The sequence below is a fragment of the Serinus canaria genome, chromosome 12, assembly GCF_022539315.1.
Source record: "Serinus canaria isolate serCan28SL12 chromosome 12, serCan2020, whole genome shotgun sequence".
NCBI lineage: Eukaryota > Metazoa > Chordata > Aves > Passeriformes > Fringillidae > Serinus > Serinus canaria.
Genome location: NC_066326.1, coordinates 5,168,024 through 5,195,640, shown reverse-complemented (window position 1 = coordinate 5,195,640; position 27,617 = coordinate 5,168,024). Strand labels below are relative to the sequence as shown.

At 43.0% G+C, this 27,617-nt stretch overlaps 1 protein-coding gene across 1 annotated transcript in view; it reads left to right on the top strand.

Annotated features, from left to right (window-relative positions):
- Positions 1-5,359: 5,359 nt before the first annotated feature.
- TAFA1 (TAFA chemokine like family member 1) overlaps positions 5,360-27,617 on the top strand; it is a 214,897-nt gene continuing 192,639 nt past the window's right edge. Inside the window, exons 1-3 of the mRNA XM_050979300.1 lie at positions 5,360-5,397; positions 11,768-11,864; positions 19,188-19,308. Of these exons, the coding sequence (XP_050835257.1) occupies positions 11,856-11,864; positions 19,188-19,308 (130 nt within the window). The 5' untranslated portion in view covers positions 5,360-5,397; positions 11,768-11,855. The remainder of the gene's footprint in view (positions 5,398-11,767; positions 11,865-19,187; positions 19,309-27,617) is intronic.

Genomic DNA, 27,617 nt, shown 5'->3' with positions numbered 1-27,617 from the left:
TTTACCAGGAAAGTTACACCAATATATCAGTCATTAGTTGTTGAAAACCATGTACGAGCACAGGACAAAGGGAGTTTTAATGCTCTTCAAAATTTTGATTTTTTTGTAGTCTCTGAGAAGTCAAACAACCTGTTTGGCCCTGCAGTGGCCACTTGTTCAGAATACTGGTGGTCAGGAAGGAAGGGCAGGTGGGGTTGAGTGTGAGTGTGGGCACATGGCTTGGATGAAGCCCCTCTCTACATGGCTGCCTCAATAAAAACTAGTTCACTTTTGCAGGCTTGGAACTGTACCACCTGGAGAAGCTCCTTTATCCTCCTTAGAAGGGGGTTAGTTAATCAGCATATTTATTTCTTAGGAAGATATATTCAGGACTGGATTCTTGGAAGTGCAACAAAGACAAGATGCACTTTCTCAGGCTATGTCACTATATGTAAAAGCTCCTTCTGGAGTCTGGCCATTTAAAATACTTTAAAAGTATTTTTTTGTTAATAGGTTTAGCCATAGAGATGAGATAATGGCAGTCAAATATTTGTTCCTGTTCCACAATGATTACCTTTTTACCTCATCCATGTCAAGGAAGAGCTCTTACATTCCAATGCAGATTTTCTGCCAGTGCTTCTTTAGGGCTGTGCCCAGCTCTGCACAAGGACAGCAGCTTCCTGAAGGGCCACCAAACTCTGCTCTGGGACATTCTGTGATGGTCATGGAACCATCCATCTCCCTCAGCAGGACAAGAGAAGGAAACTGATGAATTCTGCAAGACAGGGAGCAGGACCTGCTGCCTGTTGTGCCCTCCATACTGTGGGCCATGGGAGTGGCACCTGCCTGCAGCTGTACCTGTGCAGCCACTGGACATGGACCATGGCAGCTCCACTTCTCATTGCTGGGAGCTAAAGAGAACAGAAAAGATGCTCTAGTTCATCAGTTCTTCCAAAATATAACCCAGAAATTTTCAGCTGGTGCTTCTGAATTCAGAAGCTTCAAAAGCTGAATTTGCAGCACCATCAAACATCAGCTCCAAGAAGAGCTGATAATTCTCTTTCCAATGTCATCTCCATTGACCTCAAAATGAGATTTGCTTTTGCCATACTCTGTGGAATATGGAGCCCTCTAATGTCAAGAAACTGCAGTGGGTGAAACATTCTCCACAGATCAGCTTCCAACCTTGAGCAAGTTGTGGCTACTGGCAGTTTCATGGTACTGTGCTGAAACACAGGATGATGTCCTTGATGAATGAAAAACGTGGTATGTGTGCTGACTCTACATGAAAATTACACACTGATAACAACTGACTCCACTGGTATTTCATCAGGCCCAAACTCAGTATCTTCAAGAAACTGATTTTTTTTCTCATTACAGACATTTTTTACAACATTCCACCAGGTACTGATGAGAAATGAGGTAAATAAACACTGTGTATTGCATGACACCTTTGTTTGCAGAATAGATACAAGGCAAATTTCTGGAAGAAGCCAGTCAAAGTTAGAAATTAAATCCTGCCAAATCCTTAACGTTGGGGAAAATACATGGTTACCAAAGAAACAGAGTATGAAGAGATGGCCATGCCATTGAAGCTCAGACCCTGTCCAATGGCCAAAAGCAAGAGCAAGCTGTATTAAGAGTAGAGAGCTTAGCATGTAACAATGAGAAAATCTGTAATAATGGCTTAAAAAGCCAGTCTAATTTTCCATGACCTTCCATAAGCCCAGTAATACTCATTAGTGTCGACATGAATTTGCTAAACCTTCTCAGCATTGAAAAAACATTACTCCATTCAATTTGGATTTGTTTGCATCTAAAACTTCCATATGCTGGAGCTTCCCTGGGAGTGACAATAACTTGTATTTGAGGATTAAGGAAACACATAATATATTCCACACCTCAATAAGAGTAGCTACATAGTGTAATCTACCACGTTTCAAAAAGCAATCAAATGCACAGATCCCTGCCCTTTTAAGTAAGAGAGCTTGCCTGTAAGAGAAGCATTCTGAATTTCTTAATTAAATGAAAAATGAGATGAATGCAAGTGAGGCTATGAGCTGATGCAGCTTCATTGTAATAGCAGTCATTAATAGTTATTAATGATAACTGGGATAAACTGTTAGATGTCATCCATGTGACATGAGCAAATTATTAATACATGTATCTTAAGGGGAAAAAAATCCTTGTCTGAGGTTTGGGTAAACTTGCAGGCTAAGAGAGTACAATAAATTACAGGAACTGGGCATTTGCTTTGATTTTGGATATATTGTGTTTGAACAAGGAACCCAGCATCCCACAGTGGCCCACTGAGGAAACAGCAAAGTTACAGATTGCACAAGTTGTGATGAAATGCCCCTTTTGGCTCAGAACCCTGTCTTCACCCCTGACTAATTCCATTATGCTGCTCAAGCTGACATCCTGATTAAAAGAAAGTCATTCCATTTAATCATTAGGCAAACACAATATGAGTGCTGGGTAGGTTTGGTAAATATGAAGCAGATAGGTTCTTGCTCCTCAGGTGCTGATAGCAGGAGCACCTGCCTTATCTCCTGTGTTATCAGCACCCCATTCTGCCACAGAGACACTGCTTGAAACTGCAACATCATCAACAAGAAGCCTTTGGGTATTTGCTTTTCACTCTTCCAAATACACATAATCACTCAGCAATACCAGGATGGTTCAATTGCCCTTAGAGCCAAATGACTTTGAGTTTGATTTCCTCTCTTAACTACATCAAATCCTGATGTGTCACCAGCACCTGTGGAGCTAATGCACCAGAAGAAAGGTCTTTGCTGGGGGGATATCCTGCCACTCATCACAGCCTTGCTGCCCCCCTCAGTAGTTCATGCCATGCCACACAGACTCTGCACTTCTCCAGGTGAAGATGCAGCTGAGCTCACCCACTCCCAGGCTCAGCTGGTGACCAGCAAAGAGATTTCTCTTTTGTCAATGTTGTCACTCCTCTGAACAAGGACATTTTTGACTCAGGTGTATGAGAAACTTTTCAAGGCAGGTGAGGGCACTGCAACATCAGGGGGGCATTTTGAAAACTGTTATAGATCCAGCTCTTTGAAACAATGGGAAATCTACTATTGATTTCCATGAGAGTAGAATTAGAGCACAGCTTTCCAAGACCCTTCTGTGCAGAACATGCAGACTGCATTTCAAATTCAGGGATAACTGAATCATAAAATCATAGAATAGATTGGAAGGAGCCTTAAACATCATCTTGTGCCAAGCTTTCTGCCATGGGCAGGGACACCTTCCACTAGACCAGGTTGCTCAAAGCCCAGTCCAAGCTGGCCATGGTGCCATGAGGGTTAAGCTGAGCTGAGCTGTAGCTCTGGTGGGATCCTCCTTTTTATCTCACCCCTTTCCTTGCATTTACACTGGCACCATCTGAAGTGTCAGGGGGAGCAATGGGCAGGCACACAGAGCTGGAGGAAGGAACACAGGCAATGCACAGACTCTGCTTTTCCTTGGACACAGCTCCTCTGTCCCTCAATCCACAGCAGGATGGAGCCTTGCTGGGCTGCCATGCAGGGGGTTGAACCTAAATCCTTCTAAAATGGATGTTCTGTTATTCTGCAAGAAACAGCCTCTGAATGTCTCTCAGAATAGGAGTTTTGAAAAGCCCTAACCTGCAAATTAATATTTTTCAGGCAATTCCTGTCACATTTATTATTACAATTACTATTAGTACTATTGGCATTTTTGCCCATAGATGCTCATGCATTTTCACAGAGTGAAGCAAGAATTGGAACCCAATTAATTTTTCCCAATTCTATTCTCACACCTCTTAAACCCAAGACATTCTGCAGTTGTCACCAGCCTGCCTATTATGACTATTATTTTGTTTCCTGATTCCCTCCCACAGAGGGGCATCAAGATAAGCTTATTCTTGAGACTTTGCTGTCATTTCCCTCTGTTTCCTTTTTGCAAGGTGCTGATGGTTGGTTGCAGACTGGAGAAGGCTCCCAGCACATCAGCTGTCTGGACAAACTGAGGGAGGGAGCAGCAGAGCTGGAAATAAAACCTCCTGGAGACACTGGTTTGCATGGTTTTTCCTCTTCAGTTTGCAATCACTCTGACTTTGAAGTGTTTTACCTTCAAAGTTCCTACCTTCAGAGCTTTGTAGAGAAAAGTATTTGTTCCTTCTTACCACCAGGTACTCTCAGAAACAGCCTTACAACAGCTGGTGAAGGAGAGGGAGGCATTTTATTGTTCTGATTCCCTTAAACCAGCAACACCCTGCAAAACTGCAGGACTTTTATAGGTGCTGGGAGTTTTTTTGTCATCTCCCTTCCTAGTTTGTGTAATCCAGTTTAATACAACCTCACAAATGTGATTTTCCATGATCATAGTTAACATTTTGCCTTCCAAATGCAAAAAAGATGCATTTGCTGCTCTGTCTGGAAGCTGAGCCAGGGAACTTTGTTTCCCACTTGATAACACTTTAATGTTCTTGGAAATCATTGGTCTATTTGTTAAAATTTTGTTCAAATAAAACCTCAGCCAAAAGTGCTCTAGGGCATTTTATATTAATCTTTCCAATGGCCTTGTTTAAAGCATGAATTTTCTTTGGGGGCTGTTGTATTAACTTATTTACTTACTATTAAGGACATTGAAGATTGAGAAAAATAAAGGCAAAGCTGCAGACTGCTGAGCTGAGAGACCCATATCACAATCCCAGTGTACACTGAGGTGTAGAGATTGTGATTAGGATAAAAGTCTGGTCATGAAAAGTGACAAAACACTCATTGCCTTCAGGAAGATCAGCATTTCTCCAGTGTCTCTCTGCTGAGAACAGAGGTTCTCCTTCTTTGGCTAAACCTTGTTTCTAATTAAGTCACTGATTTTAACTTCACAGTGAACTTCATCTATTTTTTTCCTCTCCACTAAAAATTAAACTGCTTTAAAATGAACTGTGAATTTTACAGAAATATTCTGGTTTAGACAAATTTGCCACTGAGTAACTGGGTATTTTTTGTTTAGAAGTCTTTAAGATCACGGCACTGATTTTACACTGATCCTGAGGAAATTTCCCCTTCAGGCCCCTGTCTGAGGATCTCATTGGTTTGATTCATTGCAGATTTTCCCCTTATCGGATGAGCAGCTTGACCATTTGATTTTATTGTTGGTTTCTTTCCAGATGCCAGAAGTACTGAGTATTTAAATATATATCTGAAGTTCAGCAGGAAATTGAAAATTGATTCTCTACAGCAGTTATCTGAGATATGGTTCAAGTTCTCGCTTCAAGTTAGCCAGAGCAAAGAGCTGAAGCACTCTCTGGGGAATGCCAGCTTGACAGATCCTCCAGAGTGATTTCTGGGGCATCTTTGAGGAGAAACTCAGAAATTATGCTTTTGTTTAAAGGAGTCTCCTGCCTCCTCTTGGTTCTACTACATAAGCATGGTGAGTAAGAAGGGAACAAAAACAATTTTTAATTCCTTGGTTCTACGCAGGCAGCCTTCAGCAGAGATGTGTGCTGAGGTGTCAGGAGGTGATGCTCAGGTGCAGGACTCTGGGATCTTCTTTAGCTGTGCTGGGGCATGGCCACAGGCCATGGTCAGAGCTCAGCCAGCTCCGCTGGATCTCATGGATGGAGCTGAGAAGGAAGAGCTTCTTTGCTTCTTCCCAGAAAAGTCAGTGAGAGTCAGCGTGTTGGGCAGGACCAGGATGGCAAACCACAGCTGGAGCTGGGATATCCACAGGGACAGACATGAGTGTGTGGGTGGCTGCTCCTACAGGCACAATCCACTGCTGGCTGCTGTTGGAAGCTCGTGTCTCAACCTCTGCCATAAGTACTGGAAATATCCTCCTTTAGTTCCCCAAGCAGCTCCCAAAGCTGCCCAGTACTGCTGAGGCACAGGAGGCTCCAGTAGAGCCAAGTGCTTCCTGCAAAAGTAAGTGCCAGGACAGAAAGTCCTATTTTTACCAATGTTTCTATGAATTTGATATCCAAACAGAGATGTACTGACTCAGACTGATGCCCTTTGGCATTCTGAGCTATATAAAAATGAATAGTTAAAACAACATTTTGAAGCAGAGTTTATTGATGTTTTTCTCAGCAAAATTAAGGAAACTGTTCTTGGGTAAAATATTTACAAGACCATAAGAGTGACTTAGATACTTCCCTAGCTAAATTTAATGTGTCTCCAGCATCACTTGCAGTGGTCACTTATCAAATGTCTCCTGGCCTCCAGAACCTGGGATATGTGAGACCTCAAACCCTTTTATGCTCTGGCAGGAGAGTGAGTGCAGCAATGATTCACTATCACAGGCCAGTGCTCAATACAGATTGATTTGGTTCTGTATCTTTTTGTTTAAAATGCATCTCCACACAAATGAGTCTGGTGTGTTCGAACTTCCTAAATAATCATTTTACCAAAATTCTGTAATAAATAAGTTGTCCTCAAAAATCTACTGGAAATACAAATAAATCTGCAGAATCTCCGTTCAGCAGCAGCAATAAATCCTTCCTCTATCACATACAGTGTTTACATTTGCCTAGGGGCTCTCAAACATTATGAGATTAAATGATTTTCCTGTTCCTTGGTGTCTGACTGCCATAGAATTTAAGTGTTTCATGAATTTAATTGTGAAGAGAACAGTTTAACATCTTTTCAGCCCCCTGCGGGAAAATGGAAGGAGGAGCCAACTGGATATTGCCTGGAAAATGATTCATATTTAAAATTTAACAATGATTACTGTGTCAGGGGAGGTTCAGAAGGGCAGCAAATGACCCCATGTCCATTAAAGATCTGTGCAAGCTGGCAAAAGAAGGATTTGGTATCATAAGCAGGGCCTGGCCTTCTGCTTGTGGTTCAGTTGCATTACAGGTTGCATAAATATCTTTACTTATGCAACATTAAGCCAATTTTCAGCATTTTCCTCAAAATCTATTAGTTGCTTTCAAGCTCTCTGAAAGGTATTCTATTTCACTGCAGGAGAATTCATCTGCCAGGCTCTGAAGAGGGTGTTTATATTTCTGGCATCCAAAAGCTTGCAAAAAGGCAGTTGCAATCTTCTGCTGAAGCAGAGGTAGATGAAACAAAAACTACTGCTGTTGCTGAGATGTAAAAAGAATTCTGTTTTCAATGGAAAAGATTGTCCTGACTTGCCTTGATTACTGAAATCAAGGAAAACATAACTTCAGTCTATCAAACCATTTTTGTACCATTTAGGGAATGAAAGAGAGGATTGCTGTACAAGCTGGGAAAGAAAGCAAAACTACCAGTTGTACCTCCTTTAAACACACAGCCCTTCATAGTTTCATTTTCCCATCCCTATTTTGTTTGCTTGGTCCTCCTTTATTCACCTTTTTCTTTCCAAGAACTACAAGAAGCAATTCCAATGTATTGGGTATGAGTCTTTATTCTGACTTCCCTGCTTGGTGCACAGAAGTCAGGGTGTGACATGAACCATGGTTTGATGTACAGAGCCTGCAGTGGATTCTTGCATTTTGTTCAGGACTAAATGACAACAAAATCTTTGAAAACCTGAGAAGAAGGTGGGGTAGTAAAAGGGATGTGTGGGAGAAGAGGAATATAAAAAAAGGATCAAAACAGATAAATTTCAGTTGGCAAGTGATAACATACTTTTCAGTTTCCTAGCGTTAAATTTGTAGCTTCCAATGTATTTTAGTGATGGATTCTGCATAGGAAACTTAATGTAAATAGCTTTTACTTAATGTAAAAGCTATTATAAATTTGTTGCCTAACAAGAAAAAAATTAGATATAATATAAATTTTGCTAATGTGCTTGGTAGTGAAGCAGAATCAGCAGTAACAAAAAGAATACTGCTGACAATTCCAGTGAAGAAGAAAATCAATCAAGTGTAATGTTCATCATTCCTTATTCACTGGGATAATTTGATCCTGACATTCTGCACTGTGATGGGCATGGCTTGCTTTGTTCAAGATGTTGCCCATTTTGTGCCTTTAGGGGCTGTCTTCTTCCCCTGCCACCAACTTAATACACATCCTTTTAGCTCACATGCATGGGAAATGAGTAATTCCAGAGTTCCTGATTGTCCCAGCACCTCTCTACAGCTGACACACAGACAAACGAATCTGCTTGCAGGGACACATTGTCTGAAGCATTGCTTTGCTTCATTAAAGCAATGCTCCATAAATGCTCTTTTCCACTGAAAATTAGCAGGGGTGTGAGCAGGTCTGTTGAACTTTGCAGCTACACTCAGGGTGAAGAATGACAGGGTCTGAGGGTTGGGAATTGGGAATAAAAATCTGAAATCAGAGCAGTCTGGAGATTGGAGCATTCATTGCTGCATCTCTCTTAGGGTGGGACTGTGCATTCGCAGATGGCAGCCTAAAAACAATATGTGCTGAGAGAGCTGGAGATGTATGGCAAGATTTTCACCACCTACACAAGCATTCTGAAGAGTATTGTCTGTCAGGGGTGGCTCAGGAATTTACAAGCTGCTTTTGTGTGGATTTCTGCAGCTATTATCTGCACAGGATCAGCCAGGAGATGTTGGAGGCAAATTCGAGGCAAATTTTTACAAAATGGAATATGATAACCAGTCACAATATTAATGCCTAAGCTTTGATGTGAGCCTTGTAAAACACATATAAAGCAGCCCAGGCCCCTCTTTATTGGTAGATTGTGGAGATGGGTTGGGTTGTGAGAGGCAGCAGAAAATTGTGACTGAAGAGCAAATCATGATCTTGCCATCTGCCTGGAAGGAACTATTATATAGGGTTTGCTGTCAATCAACCAACCTGTTTTGAAGCAAAGGCAGAACAGTATATGATTTTTTTTTTTTTTATCCTGCTCATTTCATGCACTAATTCCCCACTCAGAAAAATCACCATTTCCAGCACCAGCACAGCACTCCGGGCTCTGGCTGCAGCTCCCTGCCTGGTCCAGCAAACAGGGAGCAGAGGTGGAAGAGAGTGCTTAGAGTGCTTTTCTTAAATAATGACAAGCCCATAGTTCAGACAAGGAATTAAATCCTAATTGTTTAAGCAATGGCATCAGGGAATATTGCCTGCTGTATGCCACATATTCATGATAATTCCCACTTTTTCATTTTTTTTGTTCCAGTGGTAGATATTTCCCCCAAACTAATTTCCACCATCTTTAAGTGTGTCTTCTGTGTTGCTTTATGACAATTTTTTTGGTTGGGGGTGGGTTTTTTCATGAACATAACTGAAGGCAAAAATTGTTGCTGTCTGCCTGCTTTATCTTTTCAAGGATTTTCCTAGGAACCCTAGGCTATGGTATTGCACAGCAGTGCATTTCATCCATAACCACATTTCCTCATGTAGCACCTCTAGTCTGGGGATGTCCAAGCATGCTAAAATAAGTGTGTGGAAACCACACTGTGCTCCTGCACAATCCAGGCCATTTTAGAAGTAATAAACTGAAATATAATTTAATAACACAGAGTGATTCCATTATAAGAGTCAATACTGCAGGGGATGTAGCACAGAAGCCTCTCCATTTGTTAATGTTTTTTTTCCCCCACCACTCTCTGTATTTATGACAAAGTGGAAGCAAATACATGGGTTTGCAAATCAGCTGTTTGGTCAGTCCCCTGGTGTAATGCAAGAGCTGAGATTTGCTCTGCAGCTGAGGCCAAGGCAGAGTTAGAAAACCTCAAAGTGCTATTTTCAGGGTAGCACCTGGACTTAAAAAGACCAGAAGTGCAACACTGCAGAGCTGATCTGCCCTCTTGCATTTTCCTTTGGCACCAACAAAGCTTCCTTTCCAAAAGAGCTGCTGGGCTATGCCAGGATGTGCTTTGGATGTGCACTGGAGCAGACCTGGGTGTCTGAAACATTTTCAGCCAGGAGAAACCCTAAGCCCCCAGCAGAGCTCCTGGTACAGAACCCCCCTGGTACCTTCCCCACACCAGCCTGGTGTGCCTGAGCACTGGGATTTGCTCTAACCAAAACAGCACTTGGCACCTGATGCTGCTTTGAGCCTCCAAACCAGCTCCTCCCTGGGTTCAGGTGGTTTGAGGTTATAAAAGCTCACTGCAGGGAGGAAAGATACTGAGAGGAAGAGGAGGATGATGGGGTTTGTTGCATTTGAAGCTGGTGAAGCAGCCAAAAGAACTTAGAAGGGAGGGAAAAAAAGAAAAGGAAAAAAAAAAAAAAGGTAGTCTAAGGTAGAGGAAAGCAGAAACAGGAACTAACTGTGACTTCAGATCCAATTTTGGGCTATTTGTTTTTTAAGGTGAGTCTTTGGGAAATAGAATTCTGGGGGTTTTTCTGGTTGTCGTCATGGTTTGGGCTTTGAGCTCTCATGGTTTTGGGCTTTGAGCTCTCATGGTTTGGGCTTTGAGCTCTCATGGTTTGGGCTTTGAGCTCTCATGGTTTGGTGGGGAAATTTTTTGCTTCTGATGGGACTGGAGAAGGGTTGATGTATTTTTGAGCTTTGGTCTGTGTAACAACTTTTTGTATGGATTTGGCAGCTTTTCCTACAGTTGTCCCTATGCCAGGAGAAGGGGGAAGGCTGGCTGGGCAGGAGGAGTCTGCCAAGAGGAGAGAGAGGGGCTATCAAGCTGGGGCTGACTTGCTGCAATGTTTTAGGAGGAAATTTGTTTTCTAGATAGTTTTGTTTCTATGCTGATGTCTGAAATATGTCAAATTTGACAGAGGGTGCTTTTTTAAAACTGTTGAAACCTCCTTTTTTTTATATTACTTCATGATAATGATAGACCCCAGAATGGCTGGGGTTGAAAGGGGCCTCTGAAGACCATCTAGTTCAATCCTGCTTCTAAAGCTGCTGAAATAATAATGGAGACCTATTTTTTTATTAAGTTTAACTGAAATTTAGGAACATAGCAAGTGTAGAGTGAGTGAATATAACCCAGTAACCATATCTGAGCTCACCAAAGGGAATTTGCTTCCCAAAGTTTTTGAATGCCTTTGCTGTTCTTGGATTTATTTTATTTATGTTGTAAAAATTAAAAACCCCTGCGCCTTCATGTAAAAGTTGACTTTTCAGCAGCACAAGTAGATGCTAAACCTGTGATATTAGGACTGATATTTGACATAATGAAAGTGATATATCAGATGCCAAATGTCCCCTCTGCCTATAGATACACACTAATTTTCAGTTCATGCAGCCTCTGACCCATGATTTGCCCACAGTAGGGGGAATCTTGCCTGTAATGTGGTTTTTCTGGTCTGGAAAATCAGCTGCAGCCTGACAAAACTAATAGTTTGTTTTCAAACTGGGACTATTCCAACAGCATTTTATGTAATGGGTTCAAGCTGGCTCTTTTAAGAGTCAGCTGGAGGTGCTGAGTTTGTGCTGGGATGAATTTGGGAATCCATGAAAAGCTTCTGGATTTTCAGATCAGGATGATCTCTCCAGCTATAGATAAAGGCTAATAGCATCACAAGAAGCCATGAACTGCTATCAGTTTATGGGCTGTTTTAACTCATATTTCTTTGCTTTTTGGTATCTCTGAACTGCAACTAAATGGACAACAGATCTCCATTACATGATGCTTATGTTTACCTGCCATGATATCCTGAGTACAGCCATGTTTTGCTGGTTATATTTTAAATTTATTGAGTGCTAATAATTTTTTTTTCATGATGATAATGTACTGCACAGACAATTCAACTTGTTAATCCTCAGCAAGTACTGATCTTGTCAGCTAATGGCAAGTTCCAGATAAGGGTTGAGAATTTTTGTGTGCGTTGTCCTACATACTTTAAAAATAACTAGGACACAAACTTTTGTGATATAAACTTCCCTGACAAATATAGATGTGTTCTTTTTTCTTTCTCTCCCCTCTTAGGCTTTGGAAAACTGTAAAAAGCAGAGTCTTTGCCTCCCAAACACAGTAATTGGGAAGACCAGACATCCCTTTGACAAGGAGTAGCCACATGTTTCAGGTAGGCTGGGAGGAACAACTGTGAGAATTCTTCCTTTTGTGTTCTGCTCTCACTTCTCCCTGCTTTTGTCAACATTCAAACTCGTTTTTTAATTGTCGTTTTCCAGTGCAAGCTGCTTATTGTGCTCCTGTGGTTGTTGTGGGGTTTGGTTTGGTTTGGTTGGGGTTTTTTTTTGGTTGGTTTCTTTTCCCCTGTGGTTGTGTCATCTTCCAGCTTGGACCTTCCCTGTGAACTTGGGGATGGTTGACAAAACTGCTGCTTCTGCCAAGCAGGTTTGGTGTGGCTGAGGCAGCAGGGAGAGAGGCAGAGCAGGGATGTGCCAGGAGATAAGAGGGTGGAAAGGGGCCAAGAGCAGCAGGTGGAGCATCCCCTCTGAGTGTGCTGTGCTGCTGCCTTGGCTGCTCCTCCTCATCCACATCCACGTGTCTGCACCTGTGCTGGAAACACAGCACATCTCCCAACATCCTGCACTTGAGGTGGGACAAAATCTGTCTGCACCAGCCCCTGGGATGATCCCATGGGAAGGGGCTTCTCTGCACATGTTGTTCAGCTCTGCTCTTTCAGGCTTTTGGTGTGTGTGGTCTTTGTGTTGATCAGTGGAGGCTGTGGTCACAGCCAGGCAAATCCTTGGTGTTTATTCCCTTCATGAAAAAATGCTGTATCTTTCTAGCTATGCCTTTCTTGTTTGTCTCCAGTAAAAACAGTGCATCTTCTCTTGTCACTGGAAAATGCTGTAGGAGAAGAAAACCTTGCCATACAGACAGAAGGATTTCACGTTGTCACTGAAGACATAGGAAGGGCAAGAAAGGAAATAGATTCAGTTTGGTCACTGAGGTTGGATTAGATGTCCTGCAAGAGAGGGAGAAAAGTGGTGAGGACTGAGAAAAAGAAGCCTCAGGATGAGGAAGATTTTCCTGGGAATGTATCTATCAAAAGCTCTAGACATGAAGTGGAGCTCCTGGCTGAGCAGAGGTGACGTGCACACAGAACATCAAATATTGCTGCACTCCTGCAAGGAATGTGGGCTGTGAGTGTTTGTCTGGGCCAAGCTGTGTCCAGGGAGCTGGTAACCCTGTGCTCTCCCTGCACCAAAGGAATCCTCTTGGTGTTTCCTGCCCCACTAGGGGAAAGGAAAACAGCCAGGAGCAAGAAACACAGGGAGGCTCAGGGCCCTGGATGAGGATTTCTTGGCTGGTTTTACTCTGGGCTTCACAGCATTGCTGTTCAGGCAATCACGTGTAGGCAGCTCAGTCTTCACATGCTCAGCTGCTGGGTATCCATGTGGGATGGCTCCCAGTGGAGGAAAAACTCTGTGAGGAGGGGAGGAGGCCAAGCAAAACTGCTCTGCCAGGTTCTTGAAAAAGCTTCTAACATGTTGTGAACCTAGGATGAGTGTCAGAAATCTGGCATTTGGTGGAATTGAGGTAAAATTTGCCGTGAGACTACGCTTGGCTCACCTGGGAAGGAACATTTAGGCAGGGAGGAGCTGCAGTGTGCAGTGCCTGTTGCCCAGGCAGCAGCCAGGGGGGAGGCTGGGATATGGGAAGGAGCTTTGTAGGGTGGGTGGAAGCAGCTGGGAGGGTGGAGAATGCAATCTGTGAAAAGCAAAGCTTCCTTGTCCCAGGAACACTGGAACTGAGGAGCTTTGCATTGCCAAGGTGGTGAGCCTTCTCCAGACCCTGTGAAATATGAGCCTGGATGTGTGGTGTCAAACCTCTTCATGGGGAAAAGGCAACTGTGGGGGAGGAGGAGAGGGAGGCAGAGGAGGCAGAATGCAGAAAGCAGAGGCCAGAGGCCCCTGTTTGGGTGCAAGCACCAATCTGCTGTCTGCATGAGCCTGCCTGAGTTGCATATACTGTCTTTTTCTGTGTGCCCAGAAAATTGTGATAAATAGAGGTCCAGGCAGGGAAGAGCATTTATTTTTATTTGCCTATTTTTGTCATCATTCACTTGGCATCTCTAGATGAATGGTGGAAGCAGGAGGGAGAGGCTGTTCTCCTTGTGCATGCAGTCCTGGATGTGGGGCAGATTCTCAAAGACAGCTGGATTCCTGCTGGCCCCCTGCAACCTACCTTCACCTTGGAGATGCCATCCAGTGTGATGGTCTGTGCCAGCAGCCCATGGAGTCTCTCAGAGCTGTGGACAGGGAGTTCCCATGTTCTCCAGCTGGGACAGCTCAGCTGCTGGTGTCTGTCTTCTCCTGACTGTCACCAGCAGGAGTCAGAGTGGGGCTGGAAGGAGCTCCTCCTGACACTTCCCCTCCCAGCAGTCAGACACAGACCAGGTAACCCAAAGGGTGTTCTCACCAAAGGGTGTTCATGGATTCATCAAGCCAGGAGCTGCCACTCCACACAGCACCACGTTCAGGCCCATCTTCCTCTTGTCTAGAGACAAATTACCTGCAGCCTTCCCTTTTCATGAGAAATCATTTTGGAATGTGCAGACTGCTCACTCATGGTTTTTTCCCTTCCTACTTTCTCTTCCCAGGGTGTCAGGGTCAGTAGCCCCACACCCAACATGGGCCCAGAGGTGCTTGTAGAGCATCATCCCCTCCCTGTCAGAGCCAGCTGAGGAAGCTGAAGTAAACCCCCAAACCATCAGGCACTGTGCTTAGCAAAGAGGGCAAGAGGAAAATGTTTGATGTCTTGTTGGTCCACTGAAAGTTAAAATTGGCAGCAAAGACATCAAAGCAGGTGTGAGGATGCTTCTGCAAGATTTGCCAAGGGCTCCTGTGCTCCTTCTGATGCTGGGAGCCAGGGCAGGGGAGAGGCTGCAAGCACAGCCTGTTTAATATTCTCTCTGTCCCTCTGATCTCCCCCCTACCCTGCAGAAGCAACATGTCCCCTGTTCCTGCAGAGCTTGTCCTGAGCAATAGCAGCATCTGTCAGGGGTTATGGTGGCATTAGCCTCATGGAGCTGGGAGTTAGCAGTGCTTGGCAGAGTGACAGCTCTGCTGTACCTTACATAAATCTGTATCTTGCATAAATCTGTCTCTGCCTACTCCGCCAAGGTGTGTGGTCACAATTTGTCTGTTTCTTCCTGCTGTCCACAAGGCTTTTGAGTTTCTTAGAAGACATTTGCTTGAGACCCTTCTCCTTCATCTTTCCTCACACCTCCCAACTCTGTATATTTCACTTGTATCTTTCCCACAAAGTCCTAAAAGGGGTTTATCTTAAGCAGGTGTTTATTTTCAGTTAAATCCCCATCACTTGCCCCTCACAGGAGCTGTATTCCTATGGGATTGAATTCCTTGAGTCTCCCTGTGGGTTTGGCAGCAAACCCTGGCAGCCTCCTCCTGCTGTCTCCTGCTCTTGGCTCCTGATCCTGGGTGGCTACAAGGTACCTACCTTGCTCATCAGTACTTCATGGGGTTTTGTTGCCTCTCATCTGCTTTTTTTGAGCCTTCTAGACCCTTTTGGGGCCAGAAAGTAATAACTACCTCAGTTCTCTGCTGAATTTTGGTGTCTAAGGAAATTCTTTAGGAAAACAAGAAAGCCCTTATTAAAGATATTATTATATCCCCAACCACAATGTGTTTTCAAACAAAGCACCTGAAAAGAAAATGTTGACCCCTTGAAAGCATCTCTGGTTAGTGAGGCTTGGCCTGGGCCACTCTCTTGTTCCCAGCTCTGCTCAGGGACCTGATGGGAGGGTCCATGGCCAGTGATCTCCTTTGTCACTTTGTCACACCCACCTGCCACCAATTGCTTCACTGTGTTCAGGCTGTAATAGAGACCTGTTCTGAGCATGGTGGCAGAGACCAGTGTAACATCTCTGTTGGTCTGCAGGGCCAAATACTTGGTGTGTATTACCCAATAAAATACAGCAGCTCCAAAGGAGAATGTGATCTGTCAGGTGAGCTCATTGCACCTCTCAGGGAGTCTGCACTGGGATAGATGTCCTCAGGTGCTGAGTGGAGGTACTTGAGTGCAAGAGTACTTAGTGCTGTTCTTTTTTATTATTGTTTGGTGTCTTGTGCTGGTGAGCATTTAGTGAAGGTGGCACACTCTTCTACCACAGGTTATCCAGGGGGAAAACAAATAATCCCACATTGTGTTGTAGCACACATCCTGAGCTCTCAAAATGGAAGTTTCTGTTTTGTCTCCAAGCCCTTTTTCTTTTGGAGGCAGACATAAGAGCTGTAATACCAAGTGAATGGTATGTACTAAGTCTATAGAATGGCTCTTTAAAAAAAATAATTACATATGGTACAAGAGGGAGAGGAAACCACTCCATTCCTGTAAATGGCCACTTAAGACGTGGAGAATAAATAACTGCAATAAATAATCTGGCATAGCTGAGCTTTAGCATTTGGGAGTAAATCAGAGCTCTTTGCCCATTGTCTGCCTCGGAAATGGAGCTGGAAGGAAAGATTCCCCTGGGAGTTGTGGCAAGGTGCTGGACAGCTCCCGGGAGCGTGCGGGAGTCTCCCGCTCCGCCGTGCGCCTCGCTCCCCTTTCCCTGCACCTCCCTTCCCCTTCCCAGCCATGTGCAGGGAAACGGACTCCGTTAAATCTCGCTCTCCTCTGGCGAACAGGTGCCAGGAGGAGGCAGGGGATTGAAGGCTGGCGGATCGAGGCCGTGCTGGCGGAATCAGCCCGTCCCAGGTGCCTGGGAGGCCGCGCAGCCCCCGGCGCTCCCGCTGCCATCCCCGCCCGCCTCCCGCCGCCGGAGCGGCCGCTCCCCTGCGCCGTGCGGGCTCGGCTGCCGCTATTTAAATGCAGCTCCAGTCGCTGACTGAGCGAGGGCTGTGTCGCTTTAAGGCACATGTGATACTCTCCCGAGCAGGGATGTGTTGAAATAGGCTCGGGCAGGTCCGGGAGCCGCCGCCTTGTGCCGCCCGTGCGGAGCCGCGGCCGCGCTGCGCTCACACGCCGGCTGCTGCTCGGCCCCGCGTGTCCTGCGAGCCGCCCCTCGCCGCCAGACCCCTCCAAAGGGCTCCTCCAGCGCAAGGGGATGCTCGGAAATGATTTAAAGGTGAAAATGAGAAGGTTTCCACCCCTCAAACCTTGGCCACTTTTCTGACGGCAGTCTCAGAGCTCAGATGTCTTCTTTACTCTGGAAACAGGATTTGTAACGAAAGAGAGATTTTTTTTTCTTTTTTTTTTCTACTTTTAATCCTGATAAAGAAGATTATTGGGAAGCTATAAAAGAAATCCCTTATTGTGGTACAGATGGATTTAAAAAAGTATTAGATCTTTCCGATGAACACTACTAGAGTGCTCTGCTCCTGGTTGGATTACTCAGGTAAGGAGCTTCCTCAGGATTTAAGATTCAGAAAGCAGATCTGGAACTCATCAGATAATAAGTGGGAAATATTCACTGCTGTGTTTCTGTATTAATGATAAGGTGATCTCTGGGTAAAATTGTGTGTCTGACAGCTTGCTGAAGAACGAGTGCATGGAGAAATGTTTGTAAGAAATGCTGGGTTTGAGCAAAGGTAGTTTGAAATAGCAAATGTTTGAGAGAGGTTTTTTTTATAATTTAAAAAACCAAGAAACTGATAATAAAGCCTGAGTGGGTAAAGTCTGCTGTCCATGTGTGAAGAACATGATGCCGGAGGAAAGACACAGAAGCATTTAGCAGGTTGTGGAAGTTTTGCTCTTTGACTGGGATTTTTAAAGTTCAGTTTAAATAACCTGAATACCTGAAATTCCCCTGCGTGAGGCTCACCTTTCCCTTTGCCTTGTGGTATAAAAAGCACGGGAGCACCAATTACGACAAGAAGGTGTTAATTCCTGAAGACACGGGAAGCCTCCCGGGAGCTCCCTGATCTGAGGAGATGGAATCTATTTTGCAAGATAAATGGGTCTAAAAAGAGAGGAGAAAAAGTGCATTGTATACTGCAAAGCAAACAGTTGGAAATGAAATTAATTATACACCAAGCAGTGCATCAAGCACTCAGTACAGAGAAAGAAAGAGCCTCATGCTGATCAAAATAATGTTTTGGTATTCTCTATTAATTATACTTGTCAGTTTATGTGGTTCATTTCAACTAATTAGACTTAAAAAGCTTCCCAAAGACTCTGCTGCTTTAAAATCAGGGCGAAAAAAACGGATTTATATGCATATATTTTATTACCACAGCATTTCACTATTTTAATATTGTTCATCTTCCTACTGTAGAAATCCCCTGATAGTGCATGCAGATTTTTTTTTTTAAAGACATGGGTTTTTTTCCATGTGAGAGATTGAATCTTTCAAAGTCTTTCTTGCTCTGAAAATGATGTTCAGCTGATTGGATTATTAGATAGAGAGCAGCATCCCATCATTGGCTGAGTGAGGAGAGTGCCTGAAGTTTGATTAATCTGCCCATCTGAAATACAGCAGAAGGTGCTGTAAGGGGAGCTGGACGATGTGCAGCGTAGCTGAGCCTTGCAAACCTCCTGCTCCTTGCAGGCACTGAGAAAGAGCTGCTGAAGTTAACAAGTCAGAGGGAAATTCAGCCACTTAGTACAGCCATGAGCACGAGTATGGAAAAAGAGTTGTCTGCCCTGGATGGCCAAGTGCACCAGCACCAGCAGACAAAGAAATTGCCTTTCCCCTTTGCAAAGGGAATATTTTTTAAATTTTGACACAAACTGCTTTGTGGAAACATCAAATCTTCTGTAGAGCACATCTGAAATTCAGTCTGGCCATACTCCAGTCCTTGTGTGTGCACAGGTCGAACAAAAGGAAGCTGATTTCATCTGGGGATTAGAACATAATTCTGAGAAACAATTACTTTGTTTGGTAGACAGAAGCATGATTAATAATTAATGCTTGCAAAAGCAAAAAAACTAAACAATGTACTGTTACCTTCTGGGTCAGTAATAGCCTTTTTAGTTTTGGGGATGGAGTATTTTGGCAATATGTCTTGGATAGCTGAGGATGTGTTATGTCTTTCTGCAATGTATTTAAAGCAGCCTTGATATTCTCTGGACATCATGTTGGGTTTTTCCAGCTGGTGTTGTGACTTTTTAAAATTTGGTTTATATTTTTAACTCCCTTGTAAATTGAGCTATGGATCAGTGTGAGAATATTTCCCAGCTTCTATTTATATTGTGGTTTTTTTAGTCCTCAGATTATTACAGTTTGATTTTTACCACTGAATTATTAAAGTTACCCAGGCTCCTGTGTGATGTCTCTTTACCTCAGCTGTCCTTTTGGGCATGACCTTTGTTGTACAACAATTGAATCCTGCAGGGGAGGGAATAATAATCAAAAGACATTTACCAAAAGAAGTGAAAAAGAAAAATATTTAAAATACTGTTGTAATGGAAGCTGACTATTGTGTGTGCTGGAAGGCATTGGATAATAATGTGTGTCTAATATTTTGTTTAGAGAATGGCAGTGGTCTCTGCAATGTCCTGGGTCCTGTATTTGTGGATAAGTGCCTGTGCAATGCTGCTCTGTCAGGGGTCCCTCCATCACACTTTCCAGCAGCATCACCTGCACAGACCAGGTAGGACTGAGCTCAGCTCTGGGCTTGCAGGCTCTCTGCCCGTGCTCCTGTCTGTCTTGATAAATGATTGACTAATCAGAATTCTCTTTATCATTTAAGTTTTATGAGTTGTTTGCCTTTGTATTGCACAGCATCTGTTTTCTGGTGAGTCTAATGTGTGTTGTGCTTTGCCAATCCAGTGTGGGAATAGTCACGTTTAATGTCATTTTCTAACAATTGCCCAACATAAAAATCCCATTGTGGGTAATGATTCAGTTTTTGTGTCCTTGTTTCTCTCTCCCCTTCTTCCCATTTGGTGAAGTTCTGGAATTTCTGTAGAGCTTGGACACTGTGAGAGCCTAGGTTTGTGGAACTTTGTACTTATCTGACCCAAACTGGGCTCAGGTTTGTTCCTTAAACCACGGGCACCGAATCTGGAGCTCGGGGGTTTGCCTTGGGTTAAAGGAGGCACACTCATTCTGAGGTTTTCAAGTTTACCTCTGAAATTGATGGGGCTGCAAAAGTGCATCCTGGAGGAGAATTTGTGACTGTGAAAAGAGGGCAGTGCCTGTAAAGGCAGAATCAATCCCACAGGTTAGCAGTGGAGAACACAGCTCACTTGGACTGCTGGGTCTGCAGTGGTTTTATTGTGTTTTTTATTAATAGAAATGGATCACATAACTCCTTCAGCTGCTAATTGCACTTTGAAGAATGTGCTATGCTAAAAATTGAGGTGGTGGCATTTTCTAGCACAGTATTTTCATCTGGGTAAAATTAGATGGGCCAAGAATGTCACGTAACCAAATTTGAATCCAAAGGAAAGGTGGGAGGGGCTCTAAGAGTTGTAGAAATGAAAGATGGAAAGTGTTAACTCACAGTGTTAAGTCATTTTACAATGTGAAAATTAATATTTTAATGTTTTTTTGATCAAATGATATCCCTTCAAAGATAGATGGTCTTGAACACAGGTCTTTGGCAACTTTAAAACTCAGAGTTTTCCCAAGTGCATTTCTTGCCCAGAAATCACAGGTATTGGCATTGCCTTGGTTTGTTCTAATAAAACTTAAATGTTATAGAGGAATAGACCAAAATCCTTGCTAGGCCAGGTCTCAGTGCCCATCTTAGAGCATCAGATTAACCAAGGGTGTTACCCTTACCCCCTGGCACTGGAAATCTGGGAGTGTTTGAAGTTTGAGTGGTGAGGGACTCATCTGGGACTTGCAGAGATTTATTATAGTGCAATTATCAGAAATGCTGCTGGTTATTTGAATGTGCCCCCAGTGAAGGAAAGGGGAAAAAAAGAGCCCAGCTGTACAGGTATGTAAAAGGAAAACATAATATCACTTTATGGAATCAGTTGAAACAAGTGACATTATGAGAAAAAATGAGAGCTGGGCAGATCCAGAGCTCTGCAACATTTGCCTAAGCTTGAAAAATCACCTTTTTTATGAAGCAAGAACAGCAAGACACTGAATGCATACCAAATGTTGGGGAAATGTGAAAAATGACAAAATCTTTCACTCAGGGATGTGCTACAGATAGAGTGAAGGTTTTACAGCTGCCTCATCACCTACTTAGAAGCAGCCAAGCTTTCCCTCCTGCAAGCCTGGCTCAGGCAGCTTCTTGCACCCTACACGAATAAGATTGATGGTGTTCTGATCCCAGGCAGCCAATTTCAGTCTCTCAAGAAATAATCCACTACATTGACAGATGAGTGGAATTTGACATGATGGTCACCTCAAATTCAGATTGTGCTGCACCTGGGAAGTGCCAGCCAGTGAGTGTCCTTTAGGGAAACTCTTGGATATTTTGGAAGATTTCTGCTGTCACAACAGAAAATCAAGACAGTGTTTTTTTTATAAGGCCATGAATTTGCAGTCTGCCAACTGAATGTGAAAGGTTGTACATAAAAGGGATGGAAGTATGTTAACTAGCAAACTGAGTGATTTTAATGTATTCAACTGCAGTCCCTGAGCACACCCTATTTTTCATATTTATATTATTAGCAATGCGTAGTTTACTTTTAGTTAAAAACTGCGTAAGTAAGATTAAAATGTTCAGCCAAATAAAAGTGAATAAAAAAATGGATGCAGATAAGCCACAGCATAATTTCAGTAATTTAATACTTGGTATATGAAATTTCAACTTATTGAATGATGGCAAAGAGAGCTGCAATCAATAGCATGCTCAGCATACCTTTTCTTTCAGTTTGTGATCATGCATAGATAATGAGCTGCTCTAAAATAAGAGAGTTTGAGCAGTTCATCTCCATCATGGGGCCACTTTGGTACAAGATAATTAAAAAGGCAGGTTCCACCTCATCTTGTGCTTCTCATTCCTTATGAATAGAGGAGTCTCACTGAGCACAGGATGGTGAAGGTAAAAGATAAAATCCTCTTGGAGTGTCTTTAGCATAATAAACTTGAACTGAACACAGTAGATTAGCACAGTGAATATATCCATCTGGACCACAGCAGTTAATCCAGTTTTGAAACCCTGGAAATCAAGGGCAATATATTAAAGGGTTAGTTTATCATCAGAGATTTCTGAGCTTGATCTTTTTTTTTTTTTCTCCCAGAAACTTCCTTAAGCAAGTATCTGAATGGGCTGAAATAGATTTTAACACACTGTGCAATCACAGAAGCTTAAAGCCTCTTTCCAGTGCAGTATAATTCTTCATTTTTATAATTCAGTACTTCTTTATTCATTAGATGACTTAGCAGAAGGTATGAACCTGGAAACAAATGTGATAAACTGCTCTGCATGACGGTATTTGTGACTTTATTTTCTGTGAAATGTTGGCAGGTGGGCACAGGTAGTAAGGCCATAGTAAATACTGCTTGCTGATAAGATGAATGATGCTGCATTATTTGTGCCTGTTCATTAATTCTTTCTTGTCTCATTAACACAGTGAGAAGTTTGAGTGCTGCTCTTTAGTCCCTTCAATATTGGTGCCTGTTCCTTTTGACTTGGATAGGTGAGGAAGAGGAGACCTGGGAGTAAACCTGCAGCACCCCACTGCAGTGTAATTCCCCTTGGGCAATACTCATGGCTTTCTGCAGGGCTTTTTCTGACTATATTTCATTTTCATGAAAATCATGTTAGGCAAAGGATGTGTGAAAGCATTCACAGGAAATAACTTTATGTGGAAACAAATCTCCATCTTCTTTGCAAGCTTGTCATTTCTGTGTGATTTAAGAAGAAACAGTGGTAATGAAAAGAATTCCATGCTGGTTGTTTTGGTCTCTAAGATACACACAGTTGTAGGGCTGTGGAATTGGCCTGAGGGGTTGGAGTGGCCATGATGATTTGCAGAGTTATCTGAGTGCCTTTGATAGTTCATTGATCATCTGATTGACAGGATTGATCCTCCCAGCAGCAGGAAGTAGATGCTGGGATTTGGTGATACAAGATATTAGCAAAGTACAGGATTCAAGTTTAAAAGGCAAACATCATCCTTTCAATCATGCAATTCTTTGCAAAATTTTGACTTTGTTCCATAAGGTTTTGAATCTTTCAGCTAATAGGTGACAACACTGGCCATGTGTTACTTGGAAGGACATAGGATTCACCTGTAAACTTGTGCAAATGAGTTAGGTACACATCAGGTTAGTCTTGTGGGCAGTGTAAAGATGAAAGGCAGACACAAGCAGAAAAAAGTACCCACTGTAGCACTGCTGACATTTGCAAATATGTTAATTAAAAATAGGCCTGTTCAGAGGAAGAAATCATGGACTGAATCGAGGCTGGAATTTTATGATGGTAACCATGAAGTACCTTTTATTGTGACAGTAGTTAATGATGTGCCTATTAAAAATCTTCTCAAGAAGTGATTCTCTGTACTACATATTACGAGAGAGAAAAATCAGTCTCAAAGCAATTCTGCACCAACTAACAAGGAACATCAACCTAAGGATGCTGTGAGCATGTTTCTCAGTAGACAGCATTTTGCAGAAACTGTAGTCTCTGGCTGTGAGCAAAAAATGTCTTAGTCCTCATCTTGGCCTTCCCACTGATTTTTTTTTTTTATAGCCTTGGGGTAAACTGCATATTTTCACATTTCAAAAGGTCTGCTATTTTCATATGCCCCATATATGTGGCTATTCAGTTCAAAACAGGCAGGGTTTTGAATCTAATTCCTCAGGAAAGTGTAAATAAAATGTCTCTACTTGTAGAACAGTTGAGATTTGGAAGGTGAGTTGAGCAGGATTTTTGCTCTTGCTGTGGACAGAAGCAAGTGTGGCACCAGGCAGTTAATATATGAGCTCTGTAATTAGCAAGAATTGTTTCATTAATCACATGGTGTGAATGCAAACTGTTGCCTTCAGTATACATTGTTCAAATTCCCAGGCAGGAACACAGCCAGCCATGGCCATGAGAGGTGACAGCTATTGTTTCTTGCTGTGTTAATTAAAATCAGCACATTTTTAAGTTCTAAGGTCTAACTCAGTTTCCATTTACTCCAGCAAATGCACAGGAAGCAGCACAGTGCCCTGGTTTGTTCACAGTCAGAAAATCCTGCTCACAAGGAGCTGTTCCAGTCACTCACTGGAAAGATCTCCCTTGTGATACCTTTGTTACACACACCTGGCCTTGACAGGCTGCTCTTGAAGATGTGAAATTACCAACTGCTAAGTGAAGAAATCCAGGTTGTAAGTACCTACTGTGTTCCTGGTCACACACAAAATACATTTGGATGGATGTGGACACGTACTTTGTTTAGGAAGAGAGCTGATGTGACAAAATCAAAACTTAAGCATGAGGTAGGGTTTCTAGCAGCATGATGGCAATGAGCTGCCTGCTGTGCTTGTGTGATGGGCTTGTTTACAGCAGCAGACTTGATCAGAAGTATTGCACCCTGTGATTTTGGTTTTTTGATTTTTTTAATTTTTTTTTCCTGAAAAATCAAACCTCTGAAACAGAACCAGCATGGCTCCAGGGTGTGCTTGGAGATAGGGTTAGCCAGGGGAGATTTTGGGGTCTGTTGCCTGGGACACAATGGAAGTAAAGGGGAAGGGATGGGTTGGCATTGCCAGGGTTTAGGCTGTCATCCCTGGCTGGTCGATGGCAGGAGCAGAAGGGCAGCTGGGATCCTCACAGCTTGGTTACTGCTGATCCAGGGAGATGGAGCAGCCTGGGGGGAGCAGGAGTGTCAGCTCCATGGGCTGTGAGGAGCAGCATGGCCAGGGTGTGCACTGAGCAGCACAGGAGAGCTCCCAGGAGCTGCTGCAAGCGTGGCTGCATGTCCCATGGAGTGCCACCTTTCCTGGGGTGACCCTCACTGCACACCTTGTGCAGACCAGCAATGGCAAAGTGCTCCCACAGGGACAATGGGATGATGCCTCCTGTGTGGCTGCTTTGCACTGACACTCTCAGTGCTCTGGTTCAGTCCCCCTGCTGTGCCCTTCCTCCTGGCCATGCTCCTGTCCCCATCCTGTGTCACTTCAGCTCTCCCTCAGGTCTCTGCAGGCAGACATTGGGCAGGAGCTGCCCTGGGGAGGCAGGCACCAAAAAGCTCCTCTTGCTGTGCTGGCCCTGGCAGCATCTCCTGCTCTCAGCCCTGTGCTGAGCCTCCCTCTGCAAGTGCAGCCTCGGGGCCCTGTGAGTCATGCAGGGACCTTTCAGTGCACACCACTATTTGTAGTTCACTGTCATGGCCTTAAAGACTGTGGGAATTCATTCTGAGGTGGTAAAATCCCAAGGAAAATTTGGCACCTACAAATATAAACCCCAGAGGCAAACTACATTGCTCTGCACTGAAGTATTTCTGCTGATAACATCAGAAACATGCCTTTAATGATTAGCCTGCTTTAGTCCAAGGCTCATTTATATTTTAAAAAGTAATATTCAAGTGCATTGCTTCACAAGATTGATGTGTTTTCCCCTTTAAGTCTGATATTATTTTACCCTCTACTGTCTACAATCTTTGTGTTTCCTTCTGAATGTTTTTCTTTCCACTCTGTGAAACCAACCTGTGCTGTGAGCAAGATTTTTTTTTTTTTCCCCTCTGGTGGAACTCAGCATTTTTTGCTGTTTTCAGATGCCCTATACAGAACAGTTTTCTCCAGCTGATCTTACTCCTTCGCATGGGAGCGATGCTGGAGCTTTCTGTTCATCCTGCCCTGGAAGGGACCACGAGGACTGCAGCACAGTTGGAGTCTAAATTTATGAGAGTCAGGCAGAGATGCACAATGGGGAATCGGGGGTGTAAATGAAGCTGAATGAAGTTACACAGCCCAATGTTTCTGTGACTCATTTTTCTACGCTCTATTTAGATTGGTTTTTGACATCTCTCTCTTGCCTTCTGTATTTCTTTTGGAACACCAGTCTGCCCCTTCACAGTGGGTAAAGAAAACACTCCTGCCCTTCTGGAAAGGTCACTTCAGTGACAGCAGCGTGCAGGATCACTGTTGCTATCATGATAATCAATAACTCTGTCCTACTGTTCCACTGTGATCCTTATTTTGAGAAAACAGCTTGATTTGGGAACTGAAATGATGGCAGGAATATAAAATTTTACTTGTTTTGGGTGATGTGAAAGGGATTCCTTACAATCAGCAAGTGATGTACAGTACATAAACAATCTGTTGGGATGGGAACCCCTATTGAGGGGCAGTGTCTGTGAGTTCCAGGTAACCCAGGGAATAACCTGCTCTCCATGAGCAGCTCCCACCCAGCCACATGTGGTGGGACATTTTTGGAAATGGGCACAAATATTTCTACCATGAACAGATAAATTTTATTTGTATACCAGATACCTTAACTGTTACTAAATGAATAGGCAACTAAAAACCAGCCTAAAGAGTGATCCTTGTCTCTTGATTATCAGGAGAGATGTTGGTTCAGATTAAAGAGTGTTTTTAATCTATCCTTGTGCATGGTCCAAAGATCTGCTGGATTAATTTAGTTTTCTGTAGTTGACAAATCTGAATCAAGAACCCTCATTTTGAACCTACCAAAACACAGGGAGCAAAATAAACTACACTGTCGATTAAACTGTGTACAAGTGAGAGTTACATCTGTGGAGAACTTGATTAAAGACTCCTATGCATGTACATACCAGTTTGTTGGAAAGTGAGGAACCTGGGACTGTGATTTTTCTGTGTAAATAATGTCAGCAACCAAAGACTCTACAGATCAGCCTGGGTACAGGCAAAAGCCTCAGGATCTAAACTGCACCTCCTGTTAAAACTTCATTTTTACTGTCCTCATTAATGCTCTCCAAAACTGCTGCTAAATATTGCTGGCAAGCAAGGCTTCAGTGCAATTGTACTGTGTTATTCAGGATTTAATAATTATAATCTTTTCTTGCAGAGTCTATTTATATTTGATCATGACATTAATTGGTTGCCAAAACAAACTAGAGTTAATGGTGTTTAATTAAGTGCTTGAGAGCAAGCAAGGACATTTTATTTGGAAAATTGGTTTCATTGATTTATGTGTTTGTTTCTTACAAGAACATGCAGAAGTAGAGGGAACCTATTGGTTAGCTCCTCTTTCCTATGTGCTGCCCAGGAATCCCAGTAACACAGTGGTGACTGAACATGTTCCAGAGTTTAAAAGTATCTGTAGCTCATGTATTTGCCTGTATAAACATATTAAAAAGCAAGTGTTCACATTCTGAATCATTCTGAATTTAAATAAAACCAAAAACCAGACAGAAATGAGATCAAATAACAGTGAAATATCATTAAGGTCATGTTCAGAACACTACATTTTGAAAAAAACCCACATTTTAGAGAAGACCTTAGCTTCATTTCTGGACTGGCTTAAGGTGCTGAGGATTAAAAAGGTATGGAAAAATTGACTGAAATATGATTAGATATAGGTACTTCCTGTAATTATATTAATAAAAACCATTATTTTATTTCTATGATATAGTAATTCCTATGCTTTCTATCATGTCTTTAAAAATGGGCTAATTTTACAGTTCAGAAACCTTTGAACACCAGCCTATTTCATGTTTTATAGCCAAAACTGGAACTGAGTGAGAAATTCTGAGGACTTAATATTTGGGGGTTTTGTTTGTTTTTTAAGAGTCAGCTTCCTAAGTTGAAACTTTAAAAAGTGATTCTGTGTCTTTGTGCCTTCTTTATTTTTGCCTTGATATTCCTCTTTGAGGGAAAAAATTATCTGTGTAGGTATCAGCAGCTACCCAAAACAAGCCATCATGCTGATAAAGGCAGAAATCCTGTCTGGAGGCAGAAATTGAGATCTGCCTCTTCCCCAGGAGGAATCAAGACCACAGAGAGCTCAAATTCAACACCAGGGTGAACATGAGGAGGGTGTTGTGTGTCCTTCTGGCTGGTACCAGCTCCTGTTTTGGTTTA